Source organism: Mustela nigripes, chromosome 6, assembly GCF_022355385.1.
Source record: "Mustela nigripes isolate SB6536 chromosome 6, MUSNIG.SB6536, whole genome shotgun sequence".
Taxonomy (NCBI): Eukaryota; Metazoa; Chordata; class Mammalia; order Carnivora; family Mustelidae; genus Mustela; species Mustela nigripes.
In genome coordinates, this window is record NC_081562.1 from 112,986,214 (window position 1) to 113,014,150 (window position 27,937).

General features: G+C 50.2%; 1 protein-coding gene across 5 annotated transcripts in view; it reads left to right on the forward strand.

Moving 5' to 3' along the window:
• The window catches only part of FBH1 (F-box DNA helicase 1), a 47,831-nt gene extending 20,536 nt beyond the window's left edge, over nt 1-27,295 (forward strand). For all 5 annotated transcript variants that reach the window (XM_059404023.1, XM_059404025.1, XM_059404027.1 and 2 more), the window contains 15 exons: nt 1,111-1,203; nt 1,565-1,656; nt 3,629-3,797; nt 4,459-4,681; nt 5,364-5,451; nt 5,533-5,619; nt 6,331-6,467; nt 8,355-8,454; nt 8,548-8,669; nt 10,599-10,674; nt 11,272-11,469; nt 11,981-12,106; nt 13,889-13,995; nt 26,289-26,420; nt 26,808-27,295. In XM_059404023.1, coding sequence (XP_059260006.1) covers nt 1,111-1,203; nt 1,565-1,656; nt 3,629-3,797; nt 4,459-4,681; nt 5,364-5,451; nt 5,533-5,619; nt 6,331-6,467; nt 8,355-8,454; nt 8,548-8,669; nt 10,599-10,674; nt 11,272-11,469; nt 11,981-12,106; nt 13,889-13,995; nt 26,289-26,420; nt 26,808-26,978 — 1,921 coding nt within the window. In that variant the 3' untranslated portion in view covers nt 26,979-27,295. The remainder of the gene's footprint in view (nt 1-1,110; nt 1,204-1,564; nt 1,657-3,628; nt 3,798-4,458; nt 4,682-5,363; nt 5,452-5,532; nt 5,620-6,330; nt 6,468-8,354; nt 8,455-8,547; nt 8,670-10,598; nt 10,675-11,271; nt 11,470-11,980; nt 12,107-13,888; nt 13,996-26,288; nt 26,421-26,807) is intronic.
• The last annotated feature ends 642 nt before the right edge of the window (nt 27,296-27,937 follow it).

Below are 27,937 nucleotides of genomic sequence, written 5' to 3' on the forward strand. Positions count from 1 at the left end.
CTTGCTGGAGTTCAAGGGTGGAACACACGTGCTCCAGAAATGTCAGAGTATTTGCTGTGTTTCTGAGTTACATTTCAGTTTATTAAATGCCAGTCACGTTGTATCCCTACTGTGGCATTGAGGCACAGGACAAGGAGATTTAGGATTAACTGGTACAACACAGTACACACGTGGTGAATAACGTTCTTACGTGCAGATTCAGAACCTGCAGATTCTCTCCATCCAGAGAAGAGGAGTGGAGGGCACGATCTATTGGGTTTTATTGTGTTTATGAATTTCTTCCTGCTTTACCTGGGAGGTAATATGACCAGAGACAGAAGTGTTGTGTCATTAAAGGTATTTGATGGTGCTCAGAGATCACTTTCCCTCTGGGGATGGGAAGCGGTGCGCTAAATTTGGGCGGTTGGTGATGGAGGGTGATGGTGATTGGTGATGGAGGGGGAAGAGTTTGGGGTCAGTGTGAACACAGAGAGCTTCGAAGTGGCATGTAGCGGGCTGCTTGCCCATTTCCGGGGCCGCTGCTGAGTGCTTCGTGTCGTCATGGGCCCCTCTCGGTGGCTTGGAGGCCATTCTGTTTCCAGTCCTTGGTAATCGCATCTTGCTCTCTGTGTAACATCCTTCCTTTGGGACCTTTAAAGACTGAACGTTCTTCATGCATCTACTCCAGTCATCACCTTACAGGAAGCAGAGAGCAGGGCAAAGAAGTCTGAGAAAGACACGGTGACATTAAGGTGATTTCGAACAAGGATCGCACTGCTCTGAGTAGAATTTGCAGTTGTTTTCAGCCGGTCTTGCTGCTTTTGTGATTGTTTGTCTCTTAGGGTTACAGTTAGTGCTTTGGTCGCCAGACAGCATGTCCTGGTCTCTCTCCTTCGCCGTTACACACTGGAGCCAGGCACCTTCCCAGAGCTGGGCTTTCCGAGAGGGCTTTGGTCAGCTCTAGGTGTATTTAACATCTTTTCTTTCTTTCTTTTTTTCTTTTTCCCCTATAAAATGGTGGTAGCTATTTTCTTTTTAGAAATGGTAAGGAGTCCAAATACATCTGAGAGAAAACAGGATAGAGATTGTTAATTAATTTGAAAATCTCTAAATCTGCTTTTTCCCTATTAGGATTCACTACAACATTTTCTATTGCCTGTATCTTCAGGAGAATTCCTGTCCTCAGGCCAGAGAAGTTAAAGAGGAACCATCGGTTTGGCCAGGGTATGTGTATAGGGACTTGTGTGTGTGTGTGTGTGTGTGTGTGTGTGTGTGTTTTGTCTTCTATTCTCAGTTCCTCCTTATACTTACAGAGGAGGGGTGTTTTGTCTTAACAGTTCATTGAGGTATAATTTACATGACATAAAATTCACCCATTTTAATTGTACAGTCCAGTGATTTTTGGTACATTTATTGCGTGTGCAACCAACGTCATAAACTAGCTTTGGAATATGTTTATCACCCCAAGGCGAGGCCTTTTGTTGGGTTAATTTCCTCCAGTCTGCCTGTTTGCTTTGTGACAGTCCGTCACCTGGTCTTTGGAATTCCTTTGTTTTTTCTGATTTCTCTTCTATAATGATTACAGCAAGAAAACCATCCAGCTTACACATGAACAGCAGCTGATTCTGAGCCACAAGATGGAACCTCTCCAGGTGGTAAAGATCATGGCGTTTGCAGGTGAGGGAGCTCACCGTTCCTGCACTGGGGCGCCGGGTTCGTGCCTCTCACCCCTGCTTCCCTTTCCCCTGCTCCCTGCCAGAATTTCTTTACCTTGGTCTATTGTCCAACTACTGCAGTTAAATAATTTATTTTTATTTTTTTTTAAAGATTTTATTTTTATTTATTGGTCAGAGAGAGAGAGCACAAGGAGGGGGAGCAGCAGAGGGAAACCAGATCCCCGCTGAGCAGGGAGCCCCATGCGGGACGTGATCCCTGGACCTGGGATCATGACCTGGGCGGAAGGCGGCAGATACTTAACCGACTGAGCTACCCAGGCATTCCAGTTAAATGATTTTAAAAGCAGTTAAGGAATGCTTGTTTTTTTGTTTGTTTGCTTGTTTGTTTTTTGCCACTCCAGGGAGCATCCACATGGCGTTCCTGGTTGGACAGATGGTTCTTAGGCATTTATTTGTGGGATGATACCAGGACTGACCCAGCCGGTCATTTATCATTGTAAATGCTCAGGCACGGATCGCTTACAGAGGGGCGGGCCAGGTTTCCGTAGCTCTCTGATTTCTGTTGCGTAAAGTCTGGGAGTCTCTCCCAGCACTGGGTTCTAACCTACATTCCTCCATGAGGCCAGCTGTAGTTCTCCTGCCTCAGTCAGCTCATTGCACTTGGAGCCTCCCAAAGCACTTGGTTATCCTTTTGTCTGAGCCTTTGCTCATACTCTTTCCTACCTGGAATTCCTTCCTGTTTCTTTTCTGCCTAAATATCCTGCTATAAACAACAACAAGGATTTGTTCAGTACCGGTGCGGTGCTGAGTCCTAAGGACATTCTGGAAGGTTGGTTGGTTATCTCTGTTTTATGGATAAGGATTTGACGCTCAGAGAAGTTGCGATGACTTGCCCAGGTTAGATAAGCACAGAAGTGGAGGAGGAGAAGTGGAGGAGGTAGAATTCACAGCTGGGTCTGTCTCTCCAAGAGCAGCCCCCCAACCCCATCCCCCTCCTCGCCATGCTGTCCCCGACTCGCATCGCTGTGGCTTTTTCCTAGTGGAGGCTTCTTGAGCCCTTAGAGCCCTATATGACCTCTGAACTCTCGCTGTAACTGATCGTCTATACAAACTCTTTGGCATCTGATTATTTAATAAGTATAGACAACACACACATTTCATAAACACTTCCGCACTGTGTCATTAGACTTCACAGTAGCCCTGTTAGGGAGGGAAAGAGGTACCATTTTTCTACTTTTACAGGTGATTTTTTTGTTTCCAAACTTCATATTCTTTTTTTGGTTTTCTGCGTTTTCATTATACTCTCGTTGTGCTCTCATTGTTTCAGCTGTGTTGGTATTGTATTCCCGAGGAGATTGTAGTAAAGGAATCTTGCTTTATGGGGTTTTTTGTTTTGTTTTTATTTTTTTGTTTGTTTTTAGCATACTCCCAGTGCTTAGTTAGCATCCAGCTGAGCGTGGAGTAGGTGCTCGTGAGTATTTGTTCAGTGAATGGTAACTGAGGAAATGAACGGTGGAGAGGCAGGGCGTGCCGGAGAGCTCAGAATGGACCAGAAGCATTCTTGAATCTCACCTGCACGCTCTTGCGTTTGGATCGCGACTGATGCGTAGGACAGCGGCAGCTGCTCTTACTGAGTTCCCCTGCAGGGTGCCTCGATGATTGCTTTATCCTGCCAGACCTGCAAGGTCAGCGTTACCCAGGCATGGCTGAGGGGCACACCCATGGTCAGTGAGGTCCCGAGGCCCGTCCTTCCCTGCTCAGCCGGAGCTGGCTAGAGCCGAGAGCCAAGCCCAGGTTATTCGGGCTTAGAATCTCCTGCTCTTTTCACAGCCCCTTATCAGCATTGAGAAACCTGTCACTGGTCTGGTCTCTAGCGGAAGATAAGATAAACACGGGTAAGACCTCATTAGGGCATCCTTTGGAACAGCTTTTCCCGGGCAGAGGGTCACCTCCTTTCCTCTTGGCTTCCCCAGGCACCGGGAAGACCTCTACGCTGGTCAAGTATGCTGAAAAGTGGTCCCAGAGCAGGTTTCTGTACGTGACGTTCAACAAGAGCATCGCAAAGCAGGCCGAGCTCGTCTTTCCCGCCAACGTCATCTGCAAGACCTTCCATTCCATGGCCTATGGGCACGTCGGGCGGAAGTGAGCATTGTGCTGCCACCGTCTTTGTCCAGTTCCTGGTTTTCCCGTCGTGAGCGTCACGATTCCATAGGAACTCAGACACAGCAACGCTGGGAATGTGGAGTGCTTCCCGCTCCGCTTACAGGCAGGGAACGGAAAGATGCGTAGTGATTTGCACTTCCACACTGTAAAGATGCGCTGTTTGCAGATGGTAGTGTCGTACTGAGGGGGCGTTCTCATTTCTCCGGAACTGAGGCGCAGAGAGTCCGAAGGACTGGTCTGGCGCACAGGCTCTCCGCAGTCTGACGGATGGGCTTCCCTGGGACGAGGTGGGGGAGACTCGGCGGTCGTGCACTTGCCTGGGATGGGAGGTCCCTGGGATGGGAGGGCTTCAGGGAACTCGAGTGTCCCCTCAGGGACCTCTTGGGGTCTAGTCCACACCGTGGAGCAGTGGCATCTGCCGTGAGCCACTTCCTCTTCTGGGCTGTTGTCTGAGAGTCCCTGAAAGCCGGATGAAGCCGTTTTACATCCTGCATGGACCTTGCTCAACCTGTCTGGCTTTTGTTTTCCCCTAACCTGTTGTGACATTTAACGTGGCCAGGTGGTGTCACTGTAGGGAAGGGGAGACCGAAATACCGCGTGCTGACAGTCAAATACCGTTCGTTTGGGCTGCGTGTTACAGGTACCAATTAAAGAAGAAACTGAATCTCTTCAAGTTGACCCCCTTCATGGTCAATTCTGTCCTTGCTGAAGGGAAAGGCGGATTCATACGGGCCAAGCTCGTCTGTAAGACCTTAGAGAACTTCTTCGCCTCGGCCGACGAAGAGCTCACTATCGATCACGTGCCGATCTGGTGCAGGAACAGCCAAGGACAGAGAGTCATGGTTGAACAGAGTGAAAAGCTGGTGAGTATCTAAGTCTCCTCACGGCCAGGGATGGAGGCTGGAGGAGAGCTGGCGTGATCCTCTGTCCTGCTCGCCTTGCCTTCCTCCAAACTGCCGGCACGTCGGACTCCCGGACCGCAGGCCCGTCGTGCTGGCTGTGAGCTGGCGTGTTTTCTGTGAAGCGGACTCAGAGACCTTCTACTTAATTTGCACGCTGGTCCTCCTAATTCAACAGATGAGGCTCCTCCTACCCAAGGCTTATCGGAGCTTGTCATTGGGTTCGAATCTAAAAATAAGGAATCTCTTTGTGGATTTTTCTTGTCTTTTCAGTCATTGGCCATTCTTTGTATGGCTTAGTCGTCAGTCGCAAGTCTAGAGAGCTAATCCAGCTTTTCTGGCTCATCATATCTTGTGCTTTTCCCCCCTCTCCTCCCCGCCCTCCCCACCCCCGCCCCAGATCTTGTACTCTTTGAGCGATGGTCTGTCCCTGGGCTTGGTATGGCCCCAGCTTCTTACTCATCTCTGCACTTGACATTGTGCTAAGGCTGTCGTGGAGCCGGAGGAAGGTTAGGGAGGTGACTGCGCCTCACCGTGTTGTGATGGTGCCTTTGTTCGGACGTCTGTATGTGAGAATGAACATGATTTGAGGAGGGGTCTTATCCAGGGTCTTAAACTGTGACTTGCCGTATCACTTGCTTTCTAGAACGGTGTCCTTGAAGCCAGCCGACTCTGGGACAACATGCGGAAGTTGGGGGAATGCAAAGAAGAGGCTTACCAAATGACTCACGATGGTATGCCCGTGCCCCTGCTTGACTCCCGTTCAGTGTGGCTGCTCTGCCTGCGAGTTCTGACTTGCCGCTCCCCTCTTTTAGGCTACTTGAAACTCTGGCAGCTGAGCAAGCCTCTGCTTGCCTCTTTTGACGCCATCTTTGTGGACGAGGCCCAAGACTGTACCCCAGGTGATAAACTCTTCCGGACATCCGTAGTCTCAGACACGTAGAAGCAGCACCATGATTATGGAAGAGGACACACATGTGACATGAGCTGATGACTCTTACTGGTCGTAAGGAAGAGGCACAGATGATAATTTAGTCACACAGAAATCCGTTGTTACTCGACTGTGGATTTCAGCAGTTGTCCTCACCCCGCCCCTCAACTCAAAGCAGATTTATTTTTCTGTTAGTGTTTTGCTTCGGTTACTCTTAAAATGTTGACTAAGCACAGTCCATCCGGCGACTGGGCCCTGGACTCAGGCTGAGTGGGAAAAGCTAGTCAACTTAGAGCGGACAGTGTGTGCGTGTTTTCGAAGTGGCTGTTAGAAACTAGCGTGCCTCTCGGGGGTCCCTTTTCAGCTTTGAGTTACAATGTTAGAGAAGACAATTCGCCTCATTTTTTATTTGCTTATGTGGTTTTTTTTTAAAGACTCCATCATTTATCTGGGACTAAAAATGATCTGCATTCCTAGGCTCACAAGTGGTTTCTCTTGTCCCTTATACAGTTGTGTCTTTGCGTTGCCTGCGTATGCCGCAGGGAAGGACAAGCGCGTTGTCCAGCGTGCCCTGGCTTCGTTTCATGAAGCATTTTCATCTTTTTCGGTCGTAAATATGGGATCTTTGTGCTCTGAGTCGGCGTTCCTTCAGCTCTTTCACTGTCCCTCTTATTGGTTGCAGCTATCATGAACATAGTTCTGTCTCAGCCATGTGGGAAAATCTTTGTAGGGGACCCACATCAGCAGATCTATACCTTCCGTGGTGCAGTCAATGCTCTGTTTACAGTCCCTCACACGCACGTCTTCTATCTCACACAGGTAAGAGCTCCCTCTGCTTCCGAGTCCCCAGAACCGTAGAAGCAAGCTTTGCGCTTCCCCGCCCTCGCTTTCCCGCGGGTCCCCTGTGCCAGGCGCCCAGTGCGGAGCAGATCCTTGCTTCTAAGCACTGGTTCTCTGTGGTTCTCGGGGTCTGCAGAGTCACCTCTGTGTTCACCACGCCTGCGTGTGCCGTCCTCCCTGTGCTCGCCTTTGCACCGCTGACGCCTTCCCAGGGGTGGGGGCCGTGGCACCACGTGGTGTGGCCGTCATCGTGCTCTTCCTGCGACCCACGCGGGGTCAGATAGACAGACAAGGGCGGTTCGCTCCGGGACGTCCTGCGGTGACAGCATTCGGACAGCATGGACTGCTGGCCCTTGGGTGCGTCTCTGGGATCCTTGTGAGCAAGCGGCCAGAGTGGCGGAACCCGGCTGCGCATGGAAGCGTGTGGGCTCCCGGACCCCGGGCGCTCTTGGGTTTGAGCTGGGAGCTCAGCCCGCTGCGCTTGTGTGTCATTCCTGTTGGTACGTGAAGGAACAGCTGACAGGCTCCGGTCTTTGGCATTTTCTCAAAAATGAAGGGAGTGAGCTGTGACTTCAAGGAAAACAACCGACAAATGTTTGTTGCCAAAGATAAAATTCTTGCTTTCAAGTGAAACGAGAATTTGGAAAACTTGTGTCTGCCACTAGGAGCGTGACAGCTCGGGGCGTCCTCGGCTGTCTGAGAAAGCTGTCACGGTCCTCCCTTTCCCAGTACCTGTCTGTGGGAGGCTGCCGGGGTAGCTGCATAAATTATGGAGAAATCCTCTGCAAAGAAGATTTGTATCTTCTCTCCCACTTACTTACTTACTCAACCATTTGTTTATGTCAGTGTGGACTCATGGATATTTTATTTTATGTTTGGGTTACGGCTCACTCGGAGTGATGCTATAACCTCACAGTACTGTTCATCCAAAGTCTTGTGTTTTCCTGAGTTTTATTGATGTTCACCAAAGCACATGGTAGTTTATTACTTTAAGTCGTAAATGCATGGAAAGGGCAGTAAGTACCATGAGTTTGGAGACAAATGGTGTCTTTCCAGCTGCACTGATCAAAGAAGTAGGGTGTGGGGCCATGCTGTGAAGGGTAGGAGACTGGCCGTGTGCCGAGGCAGGGGAGGGCGGGGAATGTTCAGGAAGGATGCTTGGGGCTGGCCGTGTGGGCAGCGGTTTTAAATTAATGTTGAGGGAGGTCTCTGAGGTGAGGGGAGAAAACCCCAGGCGCGCCTCCCCCTTGTATAATTTACACTTTTTCATTAGGTTTGATTGAGAAGGAAGGGTAGCTTTGCTTAAAACAGAAGTCTTCCGTTGGTCTTGGGGCAGGAGAGGAAACAAAGCTGTCCGGGCTGTGAGGCCTGTTTGGAGGGCATGTGTCACCTTTTTCCCCTGTGCTGCTCTTCCTGTCTTGTAGCAAGGGTGCGGCCCCATGAAAGTTTTGTGGGAAAGAGTCGGACAGAGGCGCAGAGACGCATCTGGCAGTGGGAGGGGGAGACTGAGTGGGTGAGGCGTGGAGTTCGGGTTGCTGAGCTGGGCTGGTAGCAGCGGTGAGAAAACCAGTCTAGGTCCCGCGGTGGGAGAATTGCCCAGGTTGGGATCTGGGGTAAGGGGTAAAGGTAGGTATCCCGAAGGTTCCGGGAAGGCAGCTGCAGTTTCGAAAGCTTAGGAGTCAAGCCAGTGGTCATTGGATTGTGAGCAGGTTTACAGTGGGGACTTTGCAAACCCCCTCTCCAGGTAGGGTGAGTCAGGGATCAGCAGTGGGGTTTGGCAAGGCTGGGACCTCGTGGGGGCAGAAACGTGCTAACCTGCTTCAGGGAGGGGTTGCTGACTCCATTTGTTTTGTCGTTTTCCCACAGAGTTTCCGATTTGGCGTGGAAATAGCGTACGTGGGAGCTACCATCTTGGATGTCTGTAAGCGAGTGAGGAAAAAGACTTTGGTTGGAGGAAACCATCAGAGTAAGGCTTTCGGTTCCTCTTCATTTATTTGTTCCAAAATTAGTTCTCCTGTTTATTGGGATTGGCCTCAGAGTGTGCGCTCTCTCCCAAAAGGTGGCATTAGAGGTGATGCCAAGGGTCAGGTGGCCCTGTTGTCCCGGACCAATGCCAACGTGTTTGATGAGGCTGTGCGGGTGACGGAAGGGGAAGTCCCAGCGAGGATCCATCTGATCGGGGTAAGAGCACATTTCTGTCGGCTGCTTCCCGCACAGACACAGACCTAGCCGGTGACCATAGTCGGCTGCATTCGGGTTGTGACGCAAGCAAGCGTTTGGGGTCTTGGGCGCCATCTGCTCCGTGGCTGAAGGCATTGTCCCGGCCGTTCTGTTGACGTTAGCCCAACGTCCCTACAAAGACCCAGCGAGGACTGAGGATCTTCTTCCACTCTTCAAAAGCACTAGCGCCCTTCTCCTCTTTGGCTCTCCCCGCGAGGCTGCCGGCTGGCTGCCTGCGAGTGTGGTGGTGTGCGGTGCTCGTTAGTGTAGGGACGAGGGAGCTGCTCGCATGCAGGGTGTGCACACCTGGGTTCTAGATCTGGTTCTGTCACTAACTTTGTGTGGCTTGCGGCAAGTCACAGCTTCCGTGTGCCTCATTCTCTCCATCTCTAAGACAAAAATAATGCCTTTCCTTTACCTGGTTCACGGGGAAGTTAGGAGGAAGTGACATGTGTATGACACTTCTAACTCTTCAGAGCAAAGCGACACGACCAAAAGACAATCACTCCTTTTATGAAAAACAGTGGGCTCTGGGGGCTCACTCTGTGTGGGCACCCAGTGAGCACAGCCAGTGAACTGGAATCAGAAGGCAGTCGGGGTTTTCTTTTTCTTACCGATAGAGATTCTACAGCCGAGTTCCCGAAGTTCTGGAAATTAAAAGGAAAAAAAAATCACCCTTAATCTCAGGATTTCAGATAATAATTTTCCCTTTTGCTATTTATATCTGTGTTCTTACAGACACACATTTCTGCATCATCGCAGTAACAGGGCACACACACACTTGTGCAATTTTTACTCAACATGTAAGCGTCTTCCCTTTCGCTGCATTAATGACTGCAGTATTTCATGTAGTGACCGTAGTGTAATGCGGGGACCTTTGTCATTGTAAGAAGATAGCACTCTTGGGTATGGCCTGCGCCAGGCATGGCACAGTAGGCAGTTGTCCCTCCGTCACGCCCACGTGTCATCTGAAGCATGTGTCCACACTCAGGATCACTTCTGCTTTCCAGCACTAACACGTGTGGGCTCATTTTGGTCTCTGTTTCATGTTAACGGTTTACGTGTCTCTTGCCCAAATGAGGACAAATCCTTGGAGTGTGGCACCGTGGCCCCGGGCCGTGTTCACGTGTGCTTCTGGGTAGAAAGGGCTACACTGTGACCCAGGCGGGCCCCCTCCTGCAGGAGTTAACCTTCCAGAACAGACAACAGTCTGGACCTGTAGACATTTTCTAGCGCAGTCCTTTCCTCCAGGGACACAGCGGTAAGTGTCACGTGCCGCATGTTGTGTTCAGGTGTCCCCATGGCCTCCATCGTGGCCATCTTTCTGTCTCTGGAAGGTGGGTGGTTTCAGTTGCCCCTTTCGGGCAAGAAAGCAGCGTGCAGCGGGTTCTTGCCCTCCCCTTTCTTTTAAATAGAGGAAGGGGGTGCGTGGGTGGCTCAGTGGGTTAAACCTCTGCGTTCGGCTCAGGTCATGATCTCAGGGTTCTGGGATCGAGCCCCACATTGGGCTCTCTGCTCAGTGGGGAACCTGCTTCCCCCCTCTCTCTGCCTGTCTCTCTGCCCATTTGTGCTCTCTGTGTGTCAAATAAATTAAAAAGAAAAGAAAAGAAACGTTTAAATGGAAGAAGAGTTTGAGGTAGCAGCCAAGACTTAGCGTCTGAGGTTCCTGAGTGCTCAGGCCACGTGGTGGCTAGTGCTTTCGTGCTCGAGGAGGTCGCCCGCTGTGTGCTTTGGGTGCGATTGAGGTCCGTTTCCACGAAAACACCTCATTTCAGAATTCCATCTCTACGCTTGCTTTACTTTGTTTTGTTAAAACAACAGTAACAAAACAAAATGGAAAACAAAAAACAAAAAAAAAAAAACAAAAATCCCACCAAAAAACTTTTTCAGGGGATTAAATCATTTGGATTGGACAGAATCATTGATATCTGGATCCTTCTTCAGCCGGAGGAAGAGCGGAAGAAACGTGAGTAGCCTCCTGGCCAATGCAGTGGGCAGAAGCGCTGGTGACAGGGACGGGAGAAGGCTCGGGCTCGCCCTGCGTCAGCGATCTTACTTTCCTTCTGGAGGAGGGGGCCAGGGCGGCTCTCTTCCCATCAAGAGTGGGATGCCCGAGGCTGCCTCTCACAGAGATCCTGAGAGCACTTTCCAGACGCTTCTCTCAGGAGTCTGCGCTTCTTCCTATTGTCGGTCCCTTAGGCTGTCTTCCCTCACCATCTTTCTGTCTGCCTGGGCACCTTTACCCGCCGAAACCTCCGCATGGGCTCAGACGGTCATTCCTAACATCCTGTAGCATAGTTCTTTTCCGCACTGCGCTGTTTCACATCCCTGTGAAGTAGGGGAGGCTGTCGAGTATTGGGCCCTCGATCCTGTTTGGAGACGGAGAGGCTAAAGCACAGGTCCTTTCTGACTTGCCCAGGGTCACACAGCAGGTTAGTGATGCAGTCGGGACTAGAACCTGGATCCCCCCCGGGTTTGTGCTGCTGTTGGCTAGGAATGTGGAGCTGCTGCCGCGTAGCCTAGTGTGGCCTGTTGTGTTAACCCGAGTGTGTGTTCTCCTCAGAGAACCTCGTTATTAAGGACAGATTCATTAGAAGATGGGTGCACAAAGAAGGCTTTAGTGGTTTCAAGAGGTATGTGACGGCGGCCGAGGACAAGGAGCTGGAGGCCAAGATTGCGGTCGTGGAGAAATACAACACCAGGATCCCAGACCTCGTGCGAAGGATCGAGAGGTGCCACATAGAAGACCTGGACTTCGCAGGTGAGGAGGACAGGGGTTCCTCACCTCCCGGCGGGAGGGCGGTCCGACGGTCCTCTTCCTGGGTCTCCGGGGGGCCCAGCGGGGCTCTGTGGCACCCCCGCCTCAGAGCCTGGGGGACGGGGAGCAGAGCTGGTGCTCTTCCTTACGCGCCTTCCGTTCTGTCGTGGGGTCTGCTCCGGGTGGGACTGCGGGCAAGTGGCTCAGGGCTCCCGTGGCTCTGTCCCTTTGCCTGCAGACTGCAGGGCTGGGCCAGTCCCCGCCAGCTCTGGAACATGATTCCCAGGTAGTGGCCTGTCTACGCCCAAGTTGCTCCTTCCCCGTCTTTTCATGTTCCTCTCCCTCTCTTTTTCTGGTCTCCTGTCGTTTCCTGTCTCCCTACCCCCACCGCTGTCCCCTGAGCAACACGTGGGCAAGGAAGGGTCCTGGCAGCACCGTTGCTTTTAGGAGCTCCCCCTCTCCTTCCCTCCCCTGCCACGCCCCCACCTAACCATGCGCTCTCTTTTGAACCCAGAGTACATTTTGGGCACTGTGCACAAGGCCAAAGGCTTGGAGTTTGACACCGTGCACGTGTTGGATGATTTTGTGAAAGTGCCGTGTGCCAGGCACAACCTCGCGCAGCTGCCCCACTTCCGAGTCGGTGAGACACGTCCGTGCGCTGCCTGCCCGCGGGGCTCCCTTGTCGTCTGCTTTCTGCTGGGTGTGGAGGCCTCTTGGCATGACCCTTCTAGAAGGAAAGCAAAGACACCTCCTAGCTCCCAGGGTGCGGGTGCGGCGGTCCTGTTTCAGCTTCGGGTTTTTCACCACAGATGCTGGCTGCCCAGCCTCACGGAGCTTTGAAACAATTCACCTGCTCCCCACAGGTGTTGCTGTTCAGACTTTATTTATCTGAGAGAGAGACAGATAGGGAGTGTGCCGGCACATGTGGGGACGGGTAGGAGTGCAGGGACAGAAGCTCGAGCAGACTCCCCGCTGAGCACAGCCCCTGACTCGGGACTCGACCCCAGGACCCTGAGATTGTGACCTGAACTGAAATTAAGAATCAGACGTTTAACCGACTGAGCTACCCAGGCATCCCCAAAGTGTAGTTTTAAATTAATTAATTAATTTTTAAAAGATTTTATTTATTTGACAGAGATCATAACTGGGGGGGGGGGGCGGCGGGGAAGCAGGCCCCCCGCTGAGCAGAGAGCCCGGTGCGAGGCTCGATCTCAGGACCCTGAGATCATGACCTGAGCCGAAGGCAGAGGCTTTAACCCACTGAGCCGCCCAGGTGCCCCCCTCAAAGTGTAGTTTTTTAAAATTAAATCTCCTTTTTACTTAAAGAGGCCAGAAATTCATAAAAAAGTAAGCACTTTGTGTCATTTGTTTGCTTTTATGTAAGTTTATACTCAAGGCAAGTTGTTATGTTCTGAGCATCTGTGTAGTCATTTTGGTTTTGAATCTTAGAATTAAACCATGTAAAGTTTTTCTGCAAACAAACAAACATTCTGCTGACTATGGACTCAGAATTTGGGGTGTAGCCTACATTGGCAGGCTGTGAGTAGAAATGGTACAAACTCCTGGTCTCTGATGAATGTATTCCTAACAGAGAGAGACGTGGTGCTGAAGGTAGGTTAGAGCCGAGTGGGGCAGCGGAGTGGCCCAAGGCAACAGCGGCTCCATATTGGAGAAGAAAGGTTTATTTAATATATTACTACCCTTTTTTTTTCCTTGCTCGCCATTGCATGTTTACATATTTTTATATTTTGTTTTATAACCGTTTTATCAGGGTCTGATTCACATACCATAAAATCTGTCCATTTAAAGTGCACAGTCTGGTGGCTTTTACCGTGGTCACCGATGAGTGGCTCAGGGCCATGTTCTCCCGGCCATGCTGGGTGTGGTGACTGTCGGGGCCAGGCTTCCAGGACACAGTAGAGGGACGTGTTTGTTTTCTCTGCTTGTCATATGACAGCCCAAGACATTTCCAGAGAGAGAGACAGAGACAGTGTCAGGGAAAGGGAAGAACGTGGCTTTGGAGGCAAGTAGCCTTGGCTTCTGCTCACAGACCCTTGCTCAGCCTCGGCCCATGTGTCCTTGTGACTTGGCCTCTGTGAGCCTCAGTGTCCCTGTCAGTCCCCCACAGCTGTCATGAGGAGGTCTGGGGGATGAACGAGACCCTCCCAGGTGTCAGACAACCTGTGAACGGGCTTCCGGGATGTACCAGTCACAGCAAAGGTTAAAACTCAGTATTTCATGCCACTAGTCTGTTGGGTTTCATATGTTTTTGGAGTTGGTGTTTGGAGGAAGAGTTTGTGTGTGCAGCCAGCAGGTCTTGGTGGGGGAGGGGGGGCGGGAGGGGTAGTGAGCGTGTAGAGGCGAACACACATGTCATCAGCAGGCTCTGAGCTGACACCTTTCTTCCCTTCACTTTCTTTAGAGTCGTTTTCTGAGGATGAATGGAATTTACTGTATGTTGCAGTAACCCGTGCCAAGAAGCGTCTCATCATGACCAAATCCTTGGAGAACATTCTGACTTTAGCTGGGGTAAGAGGAATCAGTAGCACAAGTTACTTCAGCAACATTCAGAGTTTGCTGGGTTTGAGTAAGGGATCAGTCTGCGACCTGGGAAGGCCTTTGGTTCAGGATCCCCGGCTGGCAGAGAAGGGCTTCTTTTGGGGCTTATGGCTGCTGCAAGAAGTGCTGTAATCAGAGAGACAAAAATGCGGGTTCTCTTAATTCTTTCCTGATTCAGTTTTATAAGTTCTTTTAGAAATCTCCACTGTTGATGTGTTTCTTAATTGCTCACTTTGTGCTGAGCAGTCTGGGGGAGACACCAGCCGGAATGTGTCCTGCGTCTGCTTTCCTCCCTCCCTTTCCCCAGGTCATTTGAACCGGCAGCTGCTGCTACCGCCAACAGACTTCTTCCAAGGAAAATGTCCTTGGGGAGGGGAGAAGGAATATTCAGGCACCAGGCCTCTGGTCAAGAGCTAAGATATAGGGAAGTGTCGGTGCTCACGCTTCATCCCCTACAAACCAACCTGCTCCCCCCTTCACAGGTCGGGGTGTAAGCCGGTTAGTCTTTTCAGTTTTGTTGAAAACGAGAACAGAAGTCTGAGCTCACAGTGGCTACTTGGTCCATCTTTCCCTGAACCAAAAATACTTAAGCCAAAAACCAAAAACGTCAGTGGAAAAGTTACTGTAAATACTCTTACTTTCTTTGTTGTCTCGAGCACAGAAAAGACTGTGCAGCCGAAGCGCCATATTTCATGCTCTCTCAAGGAGCTGGGACTATTGGGAGCTGTGGAGTCTGAGCCGTGAACGCCAACAGCCTTGCACCTCGGGGCGGGCCGGTGGTGTGGGGCAGTAATCGGTTTTTCGTACATGGTCTGGAAGTCCTAGCGTTGTCAGTGGTGGTGACACAGAACCCTGATGCTCAGAACAGAACAGCGCCTGTTCCTAGGCCCCAGAGGTGACCTGGTGGCCAGAGAACACCTGCCCTCCCCCAGCCTGCATTCCAGGCACAGAGCTGGACAATGACCAAGACAACACACAGGATTTCTCTTCCCGTGTTTGAGGAAGATGGTGTGAGAGCCTCCCAGGAGGAAGCTTTGCAGACCAGTACTCCAGGACCCGTCCCAAAGCAAAAGCTTCTTGCATGAGACTGACTCCCTTACGTGTTGGTAGCACTTTTTTCTTCTGTGCTTCTCTTAGACGGGCCCATCTGGCCATAGATTGTTTCTGGAATTTGAAATCAGCTGCATGTTTCGCCAGGATTCTTTGCTTTGCTGGGGCCTCACCGTGGGCGATGGCTTGTGTGTCAGATCCCAGAGCCAGAGCCCTTCTTTGGGTTGTGTCCTTACTGGCACCTGGGTCACCAGCAGTTTCCAGAGAGGACTTAGAGCAGAGCTTTGCACACTTTTTCTTGAAAGGGCCAGACAGTAAATGTGTCAGGTCTCTGTTGCAGGCCGTATGGCCCCTGGTGCATTGGCTTAACTCTGCCCCACGAGTGCGAGAGCAGCAGCGGCAGGCAAGTCGTTAATGCGTCAGTGTGGCGGTGTCCCTATAAAACATTACTGACAGCGGCAGGGGCTGGTCTGAACTTGGCCCCGGGGTTTAGAGATAAGAGCATCTGTTCTTAACCTCTGAGCTAGGACCCCGGGGTGGGGGAAGTAGAAATACAGTTGACCGTTGAACTTCAGGGGGTGAGGGGCACAGAACCACACTCCCCTCCACCCGTACCCCTCACCATTGACAGCTGGTAGCTCTTGACTCCCCTAAAACTTAAGTAGTAGCTGACTGTTGACCAGAAGCCTCACCGATAACATAAACAGTCGATTAACACGTGTTCCGTATGTTGGATATACTCTATACGGTATTCTTATGATAAAGTAAGCTAGAAAGGGAAAATCATAAGTAAGAGAAAATACACTTACATCATTGCACTATTAAAAAATAAAAAATCCGTGTTTAAGTAGACCCGTGCATTTCAAAGTTATTTGAGGGTCAACTATAATTTTTATATACGAACAATCTCTAGGTAGAGATTACATGAGTTTTGTATAAACTTGGACCGCCAATATCTTTTTAGAAGCTGGAGTGTGGTGGTGCTCTGGAGACTTGGTGGTGCTCTGGAGGCTGGATTCATCACAGAACCGAGCTGCCACGTTGGTGACTTGTAGCCGGGGTATTGCGAAGCAGCATTCCACTTCACGACGCCGGCTCAAGGGGATTTTTTCTAACTTAGGAAAATTCTGAGATATTTAAAAGTCAAGAAAATAATAAATTGAATTACTATATACAAATCATACCTATATACAGTTGGAATATATATCTCTAAAAAAAAAGTGGACCCCCCCCATAGTTATAGTGCCATTACATTGTAAAATTTATGATAGTTCCATGTGGCCTCTGCTACCCAGTCCATATTCGTACTTTTGTGATTGTCTCAAAAATGCCTTTTTTGAGTTGTTTTGTTTAAGTCAGGGTCCAAACAGAATTTGGAGTTGTGAAGTCTTGTAAGTTTCTTAATAGAGAGCAGTGTAAGACACCCCCCCCTTCCCTCGAATGCGGCTCGTGGTGGAGTGAGTGTGCTACAGAATGCGCCACGCTAGATCTGCTTTCTTACGTGGGTGTGTAGATCTCGGTTCCTAACGGTGCTTATTGCTCACTTATTTACACTCTCCTACTGAAGAAGCAGTTACAAAACAGTACCAGTATTCCTGTCAGCAGAGTACTGAGTGCAATTTGAGATTTCCTGACAGCCCCGTTTCTCCATATTCCACTCGGCCGTGTTGTACGAGTACCATGTTCTGAGGGCTCTTGAAGTCAGTTCTTTTTCCTCTGGGGTTAGTGTAATTACAAGAAGATAGATCTGTTTGTTTGCTGTCTCTACAGGGATTGCTTTGCTTTTTTGTGACTTAATTATCTTTTTTGAATGTATAAGACATTTATGTTCTCAACATCAGAACTTTGTATCTCATTCTGTCATTGTCCCCTTCAGACTCTCTCCCTGCACCATTGATAACTATTTTTTAAAAATTTGTGTTCAGTGTATCCTTTGGTATTTCTTTTTGCAAGTATCAGCAGATACATATAAATTTTCCTATTTTCCTTTTTCGTGAAAGGTGACATTCCCCGAGCTAGCGTTCTGAACCTCGCTTTGTCGCTGGGAAATGTGTGTGGAGATCACTCACTGTTAGTCTCGCGTGCAGCTCTTTCTCATCCCTTGGGACCGCTGTGGAGTCGTCACTGGGTCTGTGTATCATGGCTGGTGTAGCCCCTCGCTGATGGCCACTGGGTTCTCTCCAGTCTCTTGCCTTGAGGAGTAATGCCACGAGGCATCACAAGGCACAAATCATTTTCTGGTTTGCCAGTGCGAATCTTAGTTCCTAGGTAGAGGATAAATGGGTGCGTGATCTTTCTAGATGCTGCCAGGTTTTCCACAGAGATTGTCTACCTGAGAGTCACAGCCCACCAGTTACACAGAAGCGTCTGAAAGGCTTTTTAAAGCTAGTCGGAAGCTCGTCAGTTGGTGATCACCTACATTTTATGGGGAACGTGAATTTTCCCTCATGTAGAAAGGGTTATGGAATCAAGAGAAATACTTCCGCCTTGCTGAGGCTGGGTTGGAAAACATCTGTTGCTCCCAGAAGGCCCTGAGGGAGCCCCGGAAACGTGGCCCGTCCCTGTGAGCTGAAGTTTGGGTCCGAACGCCCTTGCGTGAGAGGAAATACTTCTGCTTTTTGTCACGGCCGAGGCCTCTGTTTGGAGACATCCTCTTTGGAAGTGGCCAAGCCCCCGCTCCGCTCGGAGAGGAAGGCTGTGGGGTGTTGAAGGCTCCGGGCAGGGGACTAGGATAATGAAGTGGAGAACATGAAAACACGTGAACGGGGCAGCCCTGCATGCGAGGCTTTTGAACAAAAGGAAGCCATTGTTCCTGCGACCCAGAGTGAGAAGCCACCGTGGTGTCTGTGACCAGGAGCAGGTCAGGCAGCCTCCTTCTCTCTCACCCCCTTAGAACATCTAGCGAATCCCCAGAAGCCCTTTGGTTCCTTTGTTTCCTTAAGTTTTGAGGAAGTGAGGAGAATCACCACATTGTTGAATGCAGCGTGGGGAAGTCATGTGGTTTCTCAGAGATAGCTTCTCGGCCTCCCAGAATCCGCGAGTCTTAATCCACTTGGCACAGGTGTATCCTCAGCATGGCGCCTGGCACACTGTGGGCGCTCGGAAGGGGTTTGTCCCTGGATGAGGGCAGCCCCTGTTCCAGCCTGGGGCTGGGCCAGGCCCGATTCTCAGCTCAGTTCTCCTGGCCGGACAGTCTGTGGACAGGTCACTCATCACTCTGTGCGCCTGTGTCCTCATCTGTGAAGCTGGCCCAGGGCTGCACCTGCACCGAGAGGAGGGTGTTAGGGAAGGGTCCGGGTGGCTTGACGGGGTAACTGTCGGTGCTTCGGGAGAGTGCGGGCTGGGGGTCCTCTGAGGTGGTTACTGATCTCGAGGTTACTGGTCGTCGAGACGTTTGGCTCCAGAAGGAAGGTATGGGGGAGGGGGACTGGCATCCGAGGAAGATGTGGAGGTGTTGGCTCGCATGCACTCATTCATTCAGCAGCTCTGGTGGCGAAGCTCTGTCGTCATGTGCCTCCTTGTCCTGGAGCTTTGTGTCTGCAGATCGCGGGAGAGAGGGAGCCTCACTGTTGCTTGGCGGTGAGAGAGCACAGGTTCTGGACTTAGACCCAGGTTGGAGCCCCGTATCTCCTGTGGTCCCATCTCTCCAACGTTTGCATAAGTGACCTCCTTTCTCAACTCTTGTGCCCTCCTCTCTACAACGGGGACGAGGACAGAATCGCCCCCAGGAGGTAGTGGGTGAGGACTTAGGAGCTGGTGACCCAATGGCTAGTGAGGACCAAAGCAGCCTGGAAAGATTTAAGGAAGGGATGCAGAGGTAGTGGTATCAGGTGCCTTTGGGTTCCTGAAGCCTGAGGGTTCAAGCGAAGCTTTGGGGTAGGTTTTGTTTTCCTTCCTTTGGATAGCATTTGCTGCGGCTATGCGGGTCCTCCTGCTCGCACTTGACTATGACATGAGCCCCTTGGCAGTTCCCTGGACGATGGTGTTTCCCAGCGGCTCCTGTCTTCACACCTGCGGCACTAGCAGACCCCCAGGATGTCAGGGAAGAGTGGAGGTGGCTTGATTAATTGACTGTTCCCTCCGTTGGCAGCCCCTATGCCGTGCCTAGCACTGTAGTTCGCACTAGGGAGTACAGGTGACTAGACAAGTAACACACTCCATGGCCTTGTGGAATTTAGAGTCTAGGGGAGAAGCTGTTAGGCAGTTTTGGATCCACCGGTAGGGTTTTGGGGATGGGGAGAGTCTGCCACTTTGACACGTGCTGTATAACTGTGCCTTGGGCCAGGGGGCTGGTCGTCTTGATGGCCGGGGCACTGTTCTCTCACTGTACAGTGCCTGATTGTCTTCAAGCTAATTGTAAAGGAAAACTTATTTTTCCCACGATGTTTGGGGTTTTAAAGGTGTGGTTAGTTGGTTTGTTTTTAGCTTTCAGAAACTGTTAGACCGTGAAATGATTCATTTGCCCAGTGGGAATCCGTCCGCATCTTAAAGATCCTAGTTATAGCACGGGGCCTTACGCAGAGCCCCTCCAAGGGCCACTCTTACTGGAGGCAGAGCGGCTGGCACGGCTTCAGTCCGGCTGAACAGGCAACTGATCCGCTCAAAGACTGTTCATTCAGAACTAGAATCTAACACCCAGGAAGGTGTGTTACTGGAACAGTTTTTCTAAAATCATTTTCAAAGGTAGCCAAATGAAGACTCCTTTGTTTGTAAAATAAGGCCAGTTTTAACAAAGTTGGCCTACTTGTTCGCATAAGCATGGCAGGAGTAGTAATTGCCCCCTCCACCCCCACTGCCTTTTTTTGGATGAATTTGCTCTGCTGGAACTTTTCATAAGGAATTTCACATTCAACTTCTAACAGCCTCTTAAGGCTAAGAAGACAAACCAAACACTTGGCAGCAGACATTACCTACAATACTATAGATTTCGGTGAATTCCTATCTTCGAAGTCCCCCAAATATCTTGAGGTTCCTGCATGTGCTGGGAGGTGATCCTCTTTCCTCCTCTGGTAAGGCTGCTGGGAACCCTACAAGCAAGGGACCAGACCGATTTTTGCAAGGGGTTTCGTCGGATCCATAAAGTCACCCTTAGTTCCTTAAAACGGCCTGGTCATATCTGAGCCTACGCGCGCCCCTCGAATAGGACAGACTCGTGTCTGATCCTCTCGAAGCCTTGGTAACATAACCACTGTTTCCAGTTGTGTTCTGTAGAAGACCAGATTCTCATCAAACTTACACAAATACATACATTTTTATAAAAATAAGAATAGTCAGAGTTTCTGAATTCTGGAGGGATCAGATTGGGAGAAGAAGGTACGTACGTGTTCCATATTTGTTTCCAAAGGAATATTTTACCAAATTTCTCTAAGTCATAGCCTTAAATCTGGAAGAGCAAACAGAGAACCAGGGATGGTTCAAGCAAGAATCTGTTGGAATGCACGCTTCGCCTTCGTTGAAAGTCTTCATCAGGAATGAGGGACTCCCAGCGGCAGGAGCACTGCCCATGGTCCTGCAACCATCAGGGATTGCCTTGACCAAAGACAGCTGCCTTGCCAGGGGCATGCCCTCGACGCTCATGGCCCCAAACCAGGACTCTTGCCCCCGTGTAGCATGCATGCCCTGAAGAGTAATCCAACTTTTGGAACTCCTTAGAGAACCAGCTGAGGTTCCTGTTGATACTGAGTCACTGTTCAACTCGTGTCTGATCCTGCGCACTCTATATAGTAAGACTCTTTATATAGTATGTCTTCGTAATCTTAGTCCTGACCACGCACAAAACTCCTTTCTGAAGATTCCCTTCTCACAAAACTTCTACAGCTTTACAGACTCGGTTCCCTTATTTCTAGTAAACCAACAGCCTAAATTAGCTTTTAATTCCAAGTATTTTCCAAGGTCACAGGAACTTAAACATTTGGATTCCTATCTTTCTGAATTTTACCTTTGTAAAAGATTTTATGTATTTGTGAGACAGCATGAGTGAGAGATCACAAGTGGTGGGTGGGTAGAGGGGCTCGATCCCAGGACCCTGGGATCATGACCTGAGCCAAAGAAGACGCTTAACCAACTGAGCCACCCAGGCACCCTATCTTTCTGAGTTTTAGAATGCCCAGTTTTTACAAGTTCTTGCCTTTAAACTAGAGCTCTTTTATAAATTAACTTTAGCAATACCACACAAACAAGATGCAGACAAAATCTTAAATGCCCAACTTCCAAAGATTCCCCCTTTTACAAAACCCAATTGCAAGATGGTATTGTCTAATTTATGGATTTGTTAGTTGGTCATTTCTGTCCAGAGTCTGTTGACTGTTGTGGCCAAGCCGTGTTGCCAAAAGTGATTGCCCAGGTTTGGAGAATGGCCCAGAAGGTTGCATGTGGGAGAATCAAAGTGTCATTTCCCAGTTTCCAAGTAGAACATGTCTGGTTTTATTCAAAGATATCAAAAGCTATAACAACAGACAAACCAAACTAAGCCAAGAGTGACTCTGTGACCATTGGTTCCTCCCTGGAAGTCAGGGCGGGGAGTTGTGGGGGTGGGGGTGGGGTTGCTTCACGACTGAACCAAACAGCTTCCTTGTTTCTAGTTCCTCCGTAAGTCAGAGCCCCACTGACTGAACCAAACTGCTTCCTTGCCAGCCTTTTCTGAAGCAGGAAAAGAGGCTAAGAGGCAGCTGAACAGGAGGAAGAAATCTAAGAGCCAAACCAAATGGGAGGAAGAAACGAGCTCTTGTGCCATCAGCTAGGTACTCCCCAAGAGACGTTCTGCCCCAATCGAACCCTAAAACTGTTTCCTGCCACCGGAGTAAAATTAAGCCCCGAAGGTTGGCCGCACCCAAGCAGAAAGGGGCTCCAGGGACAGACCCTAGGACAGAGAGCCCAGGCGGCTGTTTGGACTCATGGGGCCGCTGGTTGGGACTGACGACAAGCCCTCAGGAAGGAACCCCTGGCTGGCTCACCAGATCTGAAGCCGAACCGAGCTCGTCTGCCCAGTGCGCAGCGAAGACCAAGACATCAAGTATGATCAAGTTTATGCTACAAGGAAAGGGTTTGTTGGGGGCAAGCCTCAGATCCACCTCCCGGAAGGAGGAGAGTCAGACCAATTGAAGGGTACATGAAAAAAGCCTGGGTAAAGAGTTGCAGCTGTGTTTATGAGTCCTGGTAAGACCTTGGCTGCCGTGCGCTGTCTGTGTAGGACATCAGGGTGTCGTCCGCCCTTCTCACTCAGTGCTCTGACAAGCGCACAGGGGAGTTTTCCAGAGGCCACGGGACATGTGTTCTCACCACAGACTGAACGCAGAATCGGTTGTCTTCCATTAAGCCAGACATGAAAGCAATGTTACTCTTCCAAGTTTTTTTTTTTTTTTTTTTCTGAAAATACAGTTGTTTTTGATAAAAACATTAACATGTGATAGGTTTAATTGTTATTAAGAAGAGTAAGTGTTTTAGTTCTAAGATTTGTTGAGTTGTCCTATTATATGTCAGGGCATCAGTCTGTTGTCATTGATCTTGGGAGGGGTCCTCTCTGCCTCTTGGACACGAATGCGTTTCCTTTCCCAGATAGGGAAGTTCTCAGCCATGAATTGCTCAACTATATCTTCTAGACGCCCCCCACCCCCTCAGGGATCCCAATAATTCAGACATTGGAATATTTCATGGAATCATTTCTCTCTCTCAGTCTGAGCTCTTGGGCTGTAAGCTGTTTTTCCCATGCCTCCTCGGTTTCCTTCTTTTCTGTTGTCTTCTGTCTCACTAATTTGTTCTCCTGCCTCCTTTACCCTGGCAGTATCTAGTTTAGACTGCATTTCGTTGATACCATTTTTAAGTTCGGCCTGATTTGATCTCATTTCTGCCCTTAGAGACTCTTTATTGTCACTAATATTTTTCTCAAGTCTAGAGATCAGCTTCATAATTGCTATTCTAAAGTCTACCTCTTACATCCTGCTTATATCCATATCCCCTTAGGTCTGTGTCAGAGGCCTTGTCTCGGATTGTTCCCTTTGTTGGGGGTTCTTCCTCTTAGTCAATCTATTGAGGGGTGGTTAAGGGAATGTACAGATGCCAAAGTATTAACCACGACCCAAGCAAGATGCACCTGTTTTATAGGGAGAAGATAGTTGCAAATGACACTATGGATAAAAGGCTGATACCCAAGATTTGTAAAGAACTTCTCAAACTCAACACCCAAAAAACAAATAAGTCAAAAAATGGGCAGATGATATGAACAGACACTTCTCCAAAGAACACATACAAATGGCTAACAGACACATGAAAATATGTTCATCATCACTAGCCATCAGGAAGATTCAAATCAAAACCACATTGAGATACCAACTTACACCAGGCAGAATGGCCAAAATCAACAAGACAGTAAACAACATGTTTAGGGAGGATGTGGAGAAAGGGAACCCTCTCACACTGTTGGTGGGAATCCAAGTTGGTGCAGCCACTTTGGAAAACAGTGTGGAGATTCCTTAAGAAATTAAAAATAGAGCTTCCCTATGACCCTATAATTGCACTGCTGGGTATTTACCCCAAAGATACAGATGTAGTGAAAAGAGGGGTCAAGTGCATCCCAATGTTCAGAGCAGCAGTGTCCCCAGTAGCCAAACTGGAAGTAGCTAAGATGCCCTTCAACAGACAAATGGCTAAAGAAGATATGGTCCATATATACAATGGAATATTACGCAACCATCAGAAAAGATGAATACCTACCATTTGCGTCAACATGGATGGAACTGGAGGGGATTGTGCTGAGTGAAAGAAGTCAAGTAGAGAGTGGCAATTATTATATGGTTTCGGTCATATGTGGAGCATGAGGAATAGCACGGAGGACACTGGGAGAAGTTGGGGAGAACTGAAGGGGAAATTGGAGGGGGAGATGAACCACGAGAGACTACGGACTCCGGGAAAGAATCTGAGGGTTTCAGAGGGGAGGGGGAGGGGGGATGAGGTACCTGGTAATGGGTATTAAGTAGGGCACATGTAGTAATGACTACTGGATGTTATATACACACAATGAATCATAGAACACTACATCAGAAACTAGTGGTCTGCTACTGTATGTTGACTAACATGACAATAAAAAAAAGAGAAGCATTCTAGAATTTCTTGGCTTAAATTTCTTTTTTTTTTAAAAGATTTTATTTACTTATTTGACAGAGATCACAGGTAGGCAGAGAGAGAGGAGGAAGCAGGCTCGCCGCTGAACAGAGAGCCTGATGCGGGACTCGATCCCATGACCCTGAGATCATGACCTGAGCCGAAGGCAGAGGTTTTAACCCACTGAGCCACCCAGGTGCCCCTTTCTTATGTAGTAAATAGTAACAGATAAGACTCACGTAAACAAACCTCCTTTGGAACCTGTCATGTTTAGTAGTGTCAAGGGGTTCCAAGACCAACGTGTTTGAGAACCGCTGCTTTGGAGCTGTGCTTTTCTAAGTGTCAGTCTCAAGCCATTCGTGATTAATGAAACGAATTTAGTGGGCTATGACAAGTTTTTGTTAAAAAGCAAGGTAGAAATAAAATCTGAAAGAGAAAGACGACACTGCACTTACGGTTAAATACTGTTTTATGAAACCGTTCTTTGAGCCTTTGATGTACGCACGTACGTGCGTCTCGAATTGTAACGCGAAGTGAGTTTCTTGGTGTGCATTGCGCTCAGAAAGTTTGTAAACGCAGAAACCCTTGCATGTGTGGGTGGGAAGCTGTGTACAAGCAGGTTTGTCGCTGCTTTGTGGACAGTAATTTGGAAACAACCTGAGTGTCCGCTTGGAGGGAACGGCTTGAATCAGACGTGAGAAGAGCAATGCGGTCCTACCCGGTGTGGCACTTCCGTGAACTAGATGGGAAGCAGCCCAAAGTACAACATTTATGCCAACAAATACCTGTAAAAGTATACCTAGCCTTCTGGGTCGTATGTGTAAACTTAAAGCCCTTTTAGGACGGATCAGAAACGGTGCACTGGCTCCCCCGGGGAGGGGAGTAGAGACGACAGACGAAGGGGATTGCAGCAAGACCCCGTCCTATTTTGGAAGGATTTCCTGGTTTCATTGTCCCTCAGTTATTGGTGGGAACACGAGTGCTTATGTATTTTGTATTTTCTGTTCTGTTCTGCTGTAGGCAGACAGATCCTGTAAGAGAGAAAGCCAGATCAGTCCAGATACTAGATACAGGTTTTGCCACAATTAGATCCATAGCCCGTTGTGATCCAGAAAACAGGAAATCATAATTCCTTGGTCAGCAGGTATTTGTGATTTTACTCGTCTGCCACAGCTGTGTTAAATTCCGGGCACAGCAGACCAGACACTGGTCCCTGTGCCTCTGACTTTTCTAGTCTGGGAGGTTGTTAGCGTTTGGCTTGGTGTTCCCTGCGTGCCGGGCTCTGAGCACTTAGCGTGTGTCAGTGTCTCCTCTTCCCAACAGTCAGACCAACCAGGCGCTGCTGTCGCATCTGACGGGTGAAGAGACTGAGGCTCGAATAGCCCAAGCGTTTGCTCACTCGCTTAGCCACAAGCCCGGGAGGAGGGGACAGGCTGGTCCATGTGGGCACATCTTTCAAGGCCGCCGGTTCAGCTCACCTGGCTTGAAAAGGCAGCATGCGGATGATTTTTAATGGTTCTGGGACAGGTGGGCGTGAGATAAAAATCCAGACGCAGTCCTGAAATATCATTATTTCCTGTTTGCCCATTAAGCCCTTTTTTTCTTTTTTTTTTTTTTTTTTTTTTTTTTTTTTTTTTTTAAAGATTTTATTTATTTATTTGACAGAGAGAAATCACAAGTAGATGGAGAGGCAGGCAGAGAGAGAGAGAGAGGGAAGCAGGCTCCCCGCTGAGCAGAGAGCCCGATGCGGGACTCGATCCCAGGACTCTGAGATCATGACCTGAGCCGAAGGCAGCGGCTTAACCCACTGAGCCACCCAGGCGCCCCTAAGCCCTTTTTTTCAAACTGCCCATTCTGTCAAGACTCTGGCCGAGCCGCTCTAAGCATCCTGTCTTGCTGACGGCCTGACTGGCGGGGGGCCGCCAAAGAGCCGAGGGCACTCGGACAGTCGGTGCTTGTCTCCCGTGAGGACTCTGCCATGTCCAAAGAGCGTTTTCTGCTCCGGCACCGGCGGAGTTTCCAAGCTGAGCGCAGTGGAGACGTGGCGGGGACCCTCGTCCCCCTCGGAGCGCAGGGTCCGCGGTGACCCTCTTCCCCCGCTCTCCGTTTGTGCGCAGGAGTACTTCCTGCAGGCGGAGCTGACCAGCGCCGTTTTGAAGACCGGAGTGGTGCGCTGCTGCGTGGGCCAGTGCAACAACGCCATCCCCGTGGACACCGTGCTCACCATGAGGAAGCTCCCCATCACTTACGTACGTGGCCTCGGCAGCCTGGGCTTTCTGTCGCGTTCCATTTGGTCGTGGGTGGCGTCTTAGGCGCGAGCATGGCCTGGCGGGTTGGGCTGTGGCCCGGCGCTTACAGGACCACAGTTTCCCTGGAGGGCCCGCTCCGGTTCGCCTCGGTCCTCCTCCCCGTGCCTCGATCAGTTCAGCTTGCTGCCCCCCCCCCCCCCCCCCCCCCCCCCCCCCCGTCCCGCGCCCCCCCCCCCCCCCCCCCCGGGAATCTGATAGAGTCGAGTTGACCCTGCATGGCCGTGTTGCATGTCTGCAAACATCAGAACGCTAACGCTTCGTCTCTTGGGGTCTCGAGAGTTCCGCTGTCTGATCGTCCACCTGACCTCTTTCTCTTCCCCCCTGCAGAGCAACAGGAAGGAAAACAAGGGAGGCTACCTCTGCCACTCGTGTGCGGAGCAGCGCGTCGGGCCCTTGGCCTTCCTGACGGCCTCCCCCGAGCAGGTGCACGCCATGGAACGCACCGTCGAGAACATAGTGCTTCCCAGACACGAAGCCCTGCTCTTCCTGGTCTTCTGACAGCCGAGAGGCGCTTTCTCCCTGGTACCGAATGCCTTGTGTGGACTCGAGTTGCCTGAAGAAAGCCCGTGCAGGGTAGGGTCGTCACTCACCCGGGACTCTGAATTCACGCACAGGGCATCTTCAGAGGAGGACGAAGCCAACAAGAGCTGGACGTGCCGTTTCTCCATTCCCTGTAGGTAGCCAGTTTCTGCTGCCCCTGCTCTCTGCACATCAGGCTGGGGCACGGGGGATGTTCTTTTGATAAAAAAAACATTTTATGTATTTAAACTTTTATTACAAGGTTTCAATTAAACAGGCACTGTAGCACTGGCGTACCTCTGTGTGACCCCTGGCCGCAGCCCTGTGGTTTTTGAACCTTCTCCGACTTTCTGTCTTTCCTGCTCACTCTCCCACACCTGGGTCCCTGCTCACGTGGCGCACCAAGCAGAGTGTGAGACTTCACGGCCGGGCCATGAGCGACGGCTGGAAACACAAGGGGGTTTTGTGCCGTGGGGAATCACACATGAAGAGACATAGCGTGTGCCTTCCTCGTTACACGGGGAGCACAGCAGCATAGTACACGAGATGACAAGTGCAGAGTGACAGGAGCCAGACTTCTGTGTTTCCCAGCCGTAGAACTGGGGGTCAGAAATGCTTGACAGAGAAGTGGAGCTGTCTGGCCCCTGTGGGGGTGGGTGGGGCCTAGGGAGACACGGGGGCTTTGTACCTGGTTCGCTGCCTGGGGACGCTGGGCGCAGGTAGTAAGACGGTTCTTACAGAAACTGGTGACAGAACTGCCATCGTCCAGATGTACATGGATCTGGTATTTGTACGTTTTTGCCACATGGCACGTCAGGGACGCAGATGGCAGGTGGGGGAGTTGGCGCGGCCTTGCCCAAAGAGCTCGGCACACCTAGGCCCTGAGCCCACCACGCGGCGTCTGGAGCGGGCCTCGTAGCTGCCATGGTCACAGCCTC